An 11,613-nucleotide genomic window follows, 5' to 3' on the forward strand; every position below is an offset into this window, starting at 1 on the left:
AATAAGATCTTGATTGGCGGCCTCTCTCATTCATACATTTCCTAAGTAACAGGAATTTTTGTTGTAATTTGAGTTTGGCTTTTTACATGTTCCAGTGGTCCTGGCCTTGGGGATTCAACTGTGAAAGGAGATGATGCTGGTGTAGATCCACTACCATTCTCGAGTACGTTACACCTTCACACACCTTTTGTTTCCAGGCATTCCGGTGTTGGCAGCCCTCTTAGCACAAAAATTCTGCTTGGATGTATTTTCACTTACACACGTGTTACTGTTGATAAGAACAAAGCTGCCTGTCACAGCTGTTAAACAATCAGTGCTGGATGACTCTGCAAGTGCCGTTTCTACACGGGTGTGGGGTAGAGTGTGCACATTTACACTACTTCAGCATCACTAAATCCCCTTAGAAGAATGCTTTGATATGAGTGGGTTTTTTGCAGTGACAAGAAACATACTTGAGCTTTTCTCTCTCTCCATTTCACAGATCTTGACTGCTAGCCATGGGCAGAAGTCACCATTTGTCACCATTTCTTCAGCTAAGAAATGCTCCTTTCCAAAATCCTTTGGCAGAATCTCCCCGAGATCTGTTTTTCTGCTCCTTCCTAAATTAGCAACAGTCTTCAAAGAAAAAAACAAAACAACTGACAAGTCAATATGAGAAGAAACTGGCTCTAATTTTGCATTTTTTCATGGAAAGTTTCAGAGTTTATTATCTATAACCAATAAAAGTGGACAAGAAAATTTGCAGGAAAAAGTAAAAAATGTGTGTACACATAAGAGCAAACTGTTCTTTATTCAAGAAGCAACACATGATACAAATTCAAGATTTTATTAAAATCATTTGTAAGTTAACATAATATCTCAGTGGTGCGGGGACATTTTTAATAACGCAAAAGAATGAGTTATGTGAATAAACAGAAGAGTAAACAGTGTTAACTGTGACATTAAATGATTCCATGATTTAATTATTCTTTGGATAACAAGCAGCTTTGTGAACATCTATTCAAGAAATTGAAACCTGTGCCTACTATGAAATTTGCAGTTGAATTGGAGCTTTGTTTCCTGCCTTTGGTAATTTTAAGGAAACAAATGGAAATAGTTTTAAGAACTTATAAAAATCTACCACCTACCGAAAGACATTAAAAGGTAAGGTGGTAAACACTAGGAAGAAAAGTGCCAACCCCTCGCAACCCCCATGCAGCTGAAAATCCACATATAACTTCTGTTGTTGTTAATCCTCACCTGAAGCTATTTTTCCATTGATTTTTAGAGAGAGTGGAAGGGAAGGGGAGAGACAGAGAGAGAGAAACATCGATGTGAGAGAGACACACTGACTCTCGCACACACTCCGACCAAGGCTGGGGATCAAGCCTGCAACAGAAGTATATCCCCTTGGCTGGAATCGAACCTAGGACCCTTCAGTCCGCAGGCTGACGCTCTATCCACTGAGCCAAATCGGCTAGGGCAGTAGTCGGCAAACTCATTAGTCAACAGAGCCAAATATCAACAGTACAACGATTGAAATTTCCTTTGAGAGCCAAATTTTTTAAACTTAAACTATATATGTAGGTACATTGTTATTAACTTAATTAGGGTACTCCTAAGGCTTAGGAAGAGCCACATTTAAGGGGCCAAAGAGCCGCATGTGGCTCGTGAGCCGCAGTTTGCTGGCCACGGGGCTAGGGCCACATATAACTTTTGACTCCCCCAAATTTAATACTAATAGCCTACTTTTGACCAGAAGCCTTACCAATCACATAAACTTTTAATACATATTCTATATGTTATATGTATTATATACTGTATTGTTATAATAAAGTTAGAGGAAAAGTCTCATTAAGAAAAATCATAAGGAAGAAAAAATACATTTACAGTATTTATGGAAGAAATTCCATGAATAAGTGGACCCGTTCAGTTCAAACCAGTGTTGTTCAGGGGTTAACTGTATTTGTGGGACAGAGCAAGAGAGAACAGAAGCAATAATGAAAAAAAAGACCAGAAGTCCAGGTCATGCGGACCCCTTACTTATTCTTGGCTGTCAGGGGTTTCCGGCTGATCTTTTTCGATTTGTCATTATTTTTCTTCGGTGGTTCTGGATTTGCCTGCATGTGTCTGCCGTAGAGACTGAAAAGAAAGAGAGAAACAGTGAGATCTCCCTTCCTAATACAAGATATGCTTGTACTGGTAGAGCTTTAAACAACAGATTCATCTCCAGGAATACTCACTAAGCCAATAAAATAAAAACCAAAAGATCAACTGCTTTCTCTGGGTCATTCACTGTATTTAAGAACTAAAAATCCTCTCTCTCTCTCTCTCTCTCTCTCTCTCTCTCTCACACACACACACACACACACACACACACACACACACACACACACACACACACCTTAGTCTAATTCCATTTTCCAATAAAGGAACATGGGCTCCTTGGAAAAACGGCTGATTCTCAAGTGGGGCAAGGAACATGTCAGATGAGCCTGGGACAAAATATACACACACACACACACACACACACACACACGCACACACACACAGCACTACAGGAGGTCCAGTTCTGGAATTTCAGTCATTGGGCATGGTGCAAAAACACTGAAGGAAGAGAGACACGGGCCTGTGAGAACTGACAATGCTTAGCCCAGACATTCCAGACAGAATCTCCGAAGGCTGTGAGTGTTTAAGTAGACAATGACAAAAATTGGGTAGAACTGGAGAGATAGAGTATCCATTTAGTGAAAAGTTACAGGAGGTCCAGTTCTGGAATTTCAGTCATTGGGCATGGTGCAAAAACACTGAAGGAAGAGAGACACGGGCCTGTGAGAACTGACAATGCTTAGCCCAGACATTCCAGACAGAATCTCCGAAGGCTGTGAGTGTTTAAGTAGACAATGACAAAAATTGGGTAGAACTGGAGAGATAGAGTATCCATTTAGTGAAAAGTGAGCATCCTGCCTGGCCGAGCGCTTGGGGGCTGGATAATGTGACAGAGAGCAATGGTGTCCGCGCCCGCGCCTGCTGCTCAGGCCTGATGGATAGTGCTGGGGTGGCGACCACACATCAGTGTCGCCTTAATAAGTACTGCTGATTAAATGTTGACAGAGCACCCTGCAATTACGGCGATGGCATTCGTCGCAGAGCAAGCTAGCTCTGTGGCTGAGAGGATTGAAATGAACAGCAGATATCATTAATTGATAATTTATGAGTAATTCTGATTAAACTGAATTAAAAGCCACCCTAAAATAATACAGCGCAACCTCAACTCCCCTGACTGATATAACTGTGTCCCCAGGAGCCCGGCAGGTGTCCGGCCTCAGCAGGAGAGGCACTGCCTGACTCTGCCTGTTGCAGCTGACTTGTGCCAACCGAGGAGGGATGACACAAAGCTGACCTCCATATTCAAGTTTTTCCTTGTCCTAAGGCCCATTCAAGGAAGCGGTGCCCTCCCTGACACTCACATTTCACCAGCGCACAGTGCAGCACTACTTGGCATGTACATATCTCTCGATGACACCGGTGGGCCAGCTGAGGGGTAGACCTGGCACACAAAGTTGGACAACTGATCCAGTGCTTAGGGAAAGCTGGCCACTAGGGTTTTGATAGGTGATCCTGTATTCTGTCTTTTCCAGAAGTTTCCAAGCATCTCCTTAAAAGTGGTCTAAAGACCAATAGTGATCTGAAGACAGGTCTCTGCTCCCAGGAGCTCAGAATGCAGAGCCTGGAGTTGGCGGGGGACCGACCAGAAGCTGCGGCATGTGGAGCGCGTACACCCAGCCAAGTGCGGGAGGCTCGCCAGGTGCAGCAGAGGGCCGTCTGTTGGGTCAAAGAGGTACAACATGTCCTGGTCAGGTAACATTGGAGCCTGCAAATTAGCTTTCAACTTCTGTAAGTGCTTAGACCTTTTGCTAAATCTAACGGAGAGGCCCAGGCCTACCCAGGCCAACAGGGGGCCACCCTGAGCTTCTACAGGAAAAACTCCTCCCTCTTCAAGAGACTCTGCTACCAAGAAAAACAGATCCTTAAGCCCATGTTTGCTGCTTTCCCTCACACTTCACAAATGCCAGGTTTCCCTGAAGTCTACATCATGGACACCCGGGGCCCTGGATCCCAGGTGTAGAACCACTGGCTTAGGCAGAGAGGCAAGTCCAGCCAGTCCAGCTTCACTGACATGGCCACCTCAACCCAGGGCTGTCCCTGTCTCAATCCCTGGAACCTATGACTGCCACCTTATATGGCAAAAGGGATTCTGCAGAGGCGATTAAATAAAGATCTTGAGATAGGAATATTATCCTGCATTATTGGGGGGGGGGGGACCTGCACACCCCCTTCTCTCATCCCTCCAGCATTCCTTCCAGGTGCATCTGACATGGAGAGGAAACCCTGAGCCAAAGCAGACTTGTTGATTACAGTCCTTGATCACATGGTCTCTGAAGCATACGTATGGACTACCAGCCTGACCTCCTCAAGCTCAGGAGCTTGGAGCTCAGTGCGATGTGCCGGGAGGGAGGTCTCTGGTCTCTAGGCTCCTCTCATTGGGCACAAAGCAAAGATCTGCGTCTACTCTGTGCGTTCGTTCACATGGCCCCAGGATCGTCAGTTATCCAGCTTTCTTACAGCTTCATGTAGCTCTCCTCTACTTTCTGAGTCCTTATCCCCATAAGGGAAAAAAAGCTACATGTTCTTACTCACAGACAACATCAAACTTTAAAAGTTACAAAAATCTGCATAAATTCAATGCCACGGTTCCTCACTTGGAAATGCAGGGCACTTAGGCACTAGAAAGTGTTAATGACAAAAATGAGGTGGGAGGAAGGAGAAGCAAGATTTGTTAAGGGCCTGCCTCGTAGGCCCGGAAGGCTTCCCAGAGGGGTGGAGGTTACCTGGACCCATCTAGCAAAGTCATTTCAGAAGAGGGTGCAAAAGTTCTCGGGACTCAGCAAGGCTCCTCTTTTTAGGAAGGAACTGGGATGTTTCAAAGTTTCCATTCCTTTTTCCAGACCCCACTTTGTGCCTGAACTTCCTGGGGCTGCACAGCAAGTCACTATGAAGGGCCAGGTGCACAGCAGTGCTGAACCTGATGTTTAAATCCGAGTTTTGTCACCCCCTAGTTGTTGACTCTGGTCAAATGATTAGCGTCTCTCACTCTCACCGTGCCTAGGTTTCTCCATACGTAAAAAACAAGAATGGTTTTCCTCGCAGGGTGGCTGTGGTTAGAAGAGCCAGCACCAGGACAGGCCTATTGCAAGTGGCCAGCAAATGCCTGTTGAAAAATAGGACCGACGTGGGGTTACAGTCAGAGAGATTAAATATAGATAATTACATGATTACTTTACTTCTTAAGGGATTTTTCCTCTGAAAAAAGTAACAAGGCGTTTTCTATCAATGCAAATCCCCTAGCATCTCTAGAAGAAAGGTCTTAATCCCCTTTGAAGAAAGCAACCACGGCAGAGCTAAATGCAGCGCCCCACTTCCTGGGTGAGTCACTGCAGAGCCAGGATGACACTGCCCTCCCTTCTCTGCGTGATCCTTTCACTCCTCCAGCTTTGTGGGCAGATGCAAGTTGCCGCTTTACTAAGCGGCCAGTCCCACGTGGAGACGTCACTGTAGCAGAGCAATAAGGACAAGCGTCTCAGGGTCCAGAGCCTCAGACTCCATTCCTGCCCCCACCAGTGATTAGTCCTGGGGCCTCCATCTGGGAAGTGTGGTAGTCAGAATAATGGCCCCCAAATGTCCACATTCTAATCCCTGAAACCTGGGAATGTATTACATTGCAAAAGAGACTTTGCAGAAGTGATGAAGTTAAGGATCTGGAGCTGAAAAAATTAACCTGGATTTTCTAGGCGGACCCAAGCGAATGGCAAGAGTCCTAGAGGGAGGCAGGAGGGTCAAGGTCAGAGAGATATTTGAGCGTGTGACCCTCCTGGTTTTGAGGATGGAGGAAGGGGCTCCTACCAATGAATGTAGGTGGCTTCCAGAAGCTAGAAAGGCAAGGAAATGTCTTCTCCCCTAGAGCCTTCAGAGGAAGCAACATTGTGGACCCTTTGATTTCAGACTTCTGACCTCCAGAACTATAAGATAATACATTTGTTTTGTTTTCAGATGCCAAGTTTATGGCCACTTGTTACAGCAGCAACAGGGAACTCATACAGTAAGTGAAACCCTCTGGGTCATACACAGGGCAGCCTACCAGGAAGATGCTTAATTTAAGCAGAAAAAAATAGAAACTGTCTGAGGTAGCACTGAAAAGAAGGGAAAGTGAAAAACTACATTTCAGAAAAGACTCAAAGTGTACCCAAAGGAATAATGGGTACTGTTTCTACCAGAAGAAGGGGAACAGACGGGCAAGCTGTCCCCTCTTTACTGTAGTTAAACTCGATGGTCCGGCTGCCTCCATTCTCTGAAGCTAACACTCACGGCTCATATTTTGAATGTATCTGAGTTTAATTTATAGAGGGTCACTGAGTGATGACACAGAGAGGTCAATGCCACTGAAAGAAGTTTTATAATAATATGCAGTTCCTGAGAGAAGGGGGATATACCACACCATGCAGGGCCATGTGGGGAAGTACGAGGGTCGGTCAGGAGACAGAAGGAGTGAGGAGAGAGCAGGGCCTGGAAAGGAATGGGTGAGGTAGAGTAGGCAGGTTTGAGAGAGTTTAGAATTGGAGAGTTTGAATAATTTCAGTGGCCTCTGGGCCACAGGGATGGTCTAGTTGTCCGAAATGGGGAAGAGGGGAAATGTTGTCTTGGTGCATGTACTTTAGATAAAGGGGGTGGCTGGGGGTACGGGCTTTGGAGTGGTTGGTTTGTATGTGAAAGGCATACCTGCAGGCACGCTGGCTGCTGTCTCTAGGAGTTAACTAGCCCTGGGAAGGGCAGCTTCTCCCCAGCCAGCAAGACCTCCATATGTCAAAGCTTCATAAAATATAGAAAAGACATGATTAATTAAAATAGCCCACAGCCTTTGGGGTGGATTTTTGTCCTCCTGATTACCCATATTCTCCTCTTGTGAAGTACTTTTCCCCTTTGGGCTTTGGTGGCTACAGTTGCCTCCTCCACCTGGGAAATTCCAACCATCTTTCAGACCCTGGCATAAGGCACTTCCCAGACGAGCACATTGCTTCCGCACTCTGCTCAGACGGACTGGCCCGCCTGCCCTGAGGATCCCCAGGGAACAGTCCAGTCTTCACTGACCTCTCCCCCCAACACCCTGCCTGGCTCTGAACGATGTGTGACTTCGGCCAAGTGACTAACTTGCCACAGTTCTCATTTGCAAAATGAGGATAAAAATTTGCAGCTATCTCACAAAGCTTTGGAGAAGATTAACTCAGACATGGACAAGGTCTTGTCTATTCAGGCATGCAGCAGGTGTTCCAGGTTGCTACGCCACTTTAACCTCTCATGAAGGTCCATGACTCAGACCAAGATGGCCAGTTCCTTCCACTTCTCAGCCGCTGTCTCATGCACAGCCAGGAATGAGGGATTCTGGTGGGCAATGAAATTGGCCATGCCAGCTTGAGTATGTTGGCAAAGGGAGCTTGGCCCAAGGTCACCAATGTGGCAGCTGCCGCCAATGAGCAAACTCTTTAACCAAGAAAATGAAGAGAACCTATGGCACAGAGTCTTAGAAAATCTCTCCCCTGAAATCTGAGGTTTCTAGATGATCACTGGGAGATGAAGGAGGAGAAAAGAAGCCAAAAAAGAACAATCTAAAACGACAGGAAAGGGTCCATTATGCTCAAGGGTCTGATGAACAGGCTCCTGAGGCTGAAGAGAATATGGAAGGCAGTATGTGTGTGCATGCCCTTGTGGTGGGTCATGAGCGAGCTAGTACCACCAGACCCTGAGGGCTCTCCATTCGTCCCTTTGGGATGGGCCCTGCCCTGAGCAGTCACCTGAAGACTCCTTGCCAAAGACCAGCATTAGAGGAATCATCCCAAAGTGATTCAGGGACTGCTGGGATCACCAGCCTGATCCTTTCTGAGGCATCCTGTGCAAGCAGCCTGCACACTGGCCACTTGAAGCTCCATGCAACTAACACTCTGCCTGTGTACATCTAAGACTGCACAGGAGAAAATTCTAGCATGCCCAAATCAGAATACATTTTGCAAACAATTATTATATTAAGCAGGATGGTAAGCACGCTTTTCTATTATTGATAGGTAAATTTTATTTACTACGTGTATCCATTAGAAAAAAATCTGTATGTCTTATTATTTCTGTTGGATCCAAGAGTCTCTTGTGGATCCTCAATCCCGTCTTGGCTGCAGCAATGAAGACCAGAGTGGACCACCTCATTCCTTCTTCAAAATTGCATCCTTCGTTGCAATGCACTATCCTGGCTGCTATTCTCTCTCTGGACACTTCTTTGATTTTTGGGTTTCTGCATTTATCTCTTTGCGTTCTCTTCCCTGGAACAACCATTTAATTTTATAGCTTCAACTATTATTTCTGAGCAGCAGCCCTCCAAGTCACCGCCACCTTCAACCCCTGCTGTGCCTTGTTCCCACCTGGACTAGGTGCTCTAAAACACAAACAAAGCATATAACAGGTCTCTACCCCAACTTCCAGTCTGTCCCTCTATGTCTCCAGACCTTCAGGGTCAAAACTGAAGTCACCACTGAAGTCATTTTGACGTCTGCTTCTTTTCCCCATCACCACATGAGTCAAGTTTGACTGACACTTCCTCTACAAAAGACATTCTTAGCCTGGGACCAGGAAAGTATCTGAAACTCCAAGCAAAGCTGCATTTTTCAGCAGAAGGGGAACAGTTTTCATTAGCTTCTCAAAAGATTCATAACTCAGTGGATTAATTAGTCGCTTTATGGTGAGTATTCTTACTTTCATCACCCAATGATCTTATCCATTCTTTTCCTCCTATCCTAATCCAGGCCGCTATCACATGGCCACTGGATTATTATAATGGGTCCTGTTTTTGTCTCCCTGATGCTAATCCACTGTGTCCTACACACGTGACAGAATAATCTCTCCTTGGTTTACTCATGAAAAACAGCAGCCCCTGCCCATGGGATCAAGTACCCAGCCTGGTATGGCATACAGCCGCTACAGAACATGCCATGTCACACTTAATTTACCCAACCTCATCTCTGTTCACTAACACACCTGCATATAGTAAGGCTGGTCCGGAGGCAGGCAGCGTGGAGTGTAGGAGAGAGGGACCGAGTGTGAGTTCTGCCACATATTAGTTGAGTAACCTAGAGTTGCATCTCTTTCCAGAATATCTATTATCTTAGCTGGCATATGGGAGTATCTGCACGTCTGCCTTTCAGGTGTATCTGGCCATCAGACTTGCTTCAGTTCACTGAAATGCTGTGAAAAATACAGAAGTGCTAAATCAACCCGAGGCCTAGGATTGGCTTTCCTGCCCGCCTGCACGCCTTTTGGTCCGTTTTTTGCTGATCTGTGTCACTATTTCTTGGAATGCCTGTCTGAATCTTTTCTGTAATTCAGATCTCATTCATATTTTTAGGCATTCCACAGCCTCCTCCACTTCCCCTGTACTCCGATTTCTGTGGGATTTATCAGGATTTCACCATTAAGTCCTTGATGATCCATAAAGTGATTCCTGCTCCTGGCTTGCTATTTCGAAGTATCAGTAGAGTGCCTTTACAGGGACACATTAAAATATGGCTACCATTCATTCAACATTCGCTGTCACAGCAATCCAACGAAGTGGAGGCTTTATTGTCTTCATTTTTCAAATGAGGAAATCGAGGTGTAGCAAGTTTAGGCCCTGATCAAACCCAAGCAATCACTCCTGAAGATCAAACTCTTGATTCACTAAGTTATCTTGTTTCCCAACTTTGTGGATTTCTCAGTTTTGTCTTCCTAATAAGCTGTCCACTTTCTCGAAAGCTGACTTCACTTCTAATGTATTCTGTATACTCAGGCACTGGTAGGAGCACATGTGTGCTAGGTAAATATTGTGTTTCAGAATGCCAGGTATGTGAGGGGAACAATATGCTGTTCTTAAGTCATGCGCTCACGTCATCTGCCTCCCTCATGTTGTTTTAGTGGTTTCCATGGAAAGTCCTTACACAGACCAGGAAAAGAACCAATTTTAAAGTCTAAGTATATGGCCAGTGACAATGATGAAGAGAAATAATTTTGTTTATACTCTGTAATCTTATGGTAGGGTGCTAAATTTAAAATCTCCACAAATAAATCTGCGGACAGAGTGGGAAGCCGAGATTATTAATAAGCATTTGAAATAACTTTATCCCATCTAGAAGCTATGAGGGGCTGGTGACAGAACCTTAGCACATAAAATGCTGAGTTTTAAAGAAAAAAATATTAACAGCATATTCTCATGAGAAGTCTCATTAATTCAAAAAGCAATGGTTTTTGGAGATCAAACCTCCAAGTGATGGTTCCATGTAATTCACTAATGGTAATATGTGTCTTTCACATTCACATTATAACCAACACACAGTATAAAAAAGAAGCATAAACATACAGTGCCAATGGCATCTATATAAATAGCCAAAAAACATATAACAGCTGGCTTAGAACAGATGTTAAGCTACACAAAAATATAAAATATAAAGCAGATTTTAAAATATGCCGTATATTCTAGACTCGCTATCTGCCCCACTGAAGGACAGAAACAAGGATTCTGGCAGACCAAAACTAACAATCTCATGCACAAAAGATGCTCATTAAACTTCATCAATCTGTCTACTTTAATGACGCTTTTACTTAATAAAAATTCCCTGAGCAGTTGCAAGGATATTAGGCAAGGTCTTTGGTTATGTATCAGAGGTCTGAGCTGTCACCAGCAAGCATGCAGTTCAGAGGTATGGTCCCTGGGGAAGGAGCAAATACAGCTTCCACGGAATACATGCAGAGAAAAATCAATAACTGCACCTTGCTTTCCGCTTAAGCATTTAAGAAAATAGGTAATCCTTTTAAATTAAACTGCGAAATGCTAAATGTTGCAATTCCAGAATAAACCAAAAGGAAAAAGAAAACAAGTCTAATGGATTGTTTAAGTTCCCAAATAAGTTACTTTCTTAGTAGATTTCATATCTGGAGATTAAATAATATTATTTATAAAAAGAATTACTAGTAATCTAGTAGTTGCAATTGTAGAGATTTTTATAAAAAGATCCAACTGCATGTTTCTATGTGTTTATAATACACAGATATACAAACCTATTCATAAATGTGAGAAAGAAAAACAATTTTATATTTGCATACATCCTTCAAAATGATTCCTAAAACAAAACAAAACAAAAAAACTACTGCCTTAAAATTCACTAACTTCAATCTGTCTCTAAAAGCTAAATAATAAATACCTAATAAGTCCTTTTAATATGGATACCTGGATGTTAATACTATATAATTACAAATTACTGCTTTTGTCCATATCACATAACCCACCTTAAATTTCACATTCTGCCAATACATACTTGGCTGGAGAGATTACAACAGTCAGGGTAAGTGTTGTAAGGCACTACTCAAAATTTCAATATATTTATTTATTCTTTTTATTTTTATTTATTTATTGTTGATAGTATTACAGATGTCCCAGCCCCCAACCTACCACAGGCCTTCACCTATTGTCTGTGTCCATGGGCTATGAATATATGCATGTAAAAT

The 11,613-nt window shown here is 43.7% G+C and overlaps 1 protein-coding gene across 4 annotated transcripts in view; it reads right to left on the bottom strand.

The window, feature by feature from the left end:
* Positions 1–473: 473 nt before the first annotated feature.
* Positions 474–11,613, bottom strand: part of RSU1 (Ras suppressor protein 1) — a 193,371-nt gene continuing 182,231 nt past the window's right edge. For 2 of the 4 annotated variants that reach the window (XM_015565496.1, XM_015565497.1), the window contains 2 exons: positions 2,023–2,121; positions 474–615 (listed from right to left, as the gene is read on the bottom strand). In XM_015565496.1, the coding sequence (XP_015420982.1) occupies positions 600–615; positions 2,023–2,121 (115 nt within the window). In that variant the 3' untranslated portion in view covers positions 474–599. Of the gene's footprint in view, positions 616–1,632; positions 2,122–11,613 lie in introns of those variants that run through there. The other 2 variants (XM_006766041.2, XM_006766042.2) reach the window with 1 other exon arrangement.

The sequence above is a fragment of the Myotis davidii genome, unplaced genomic scaffold (genome assembly GCF_000327345.1).
Source record: "Myotis davidii unplaced genomic scaffold, ASM32734v1 scaffold1120, whole genome shotgun sequence".
NCBI classification, from domain to species: domain Eukaryota; kingdom Metazoa; phylum Chordata; class Mammalia; order Chiroptera; family Vespertilionidae; genus Myotis; species Myotis davidii.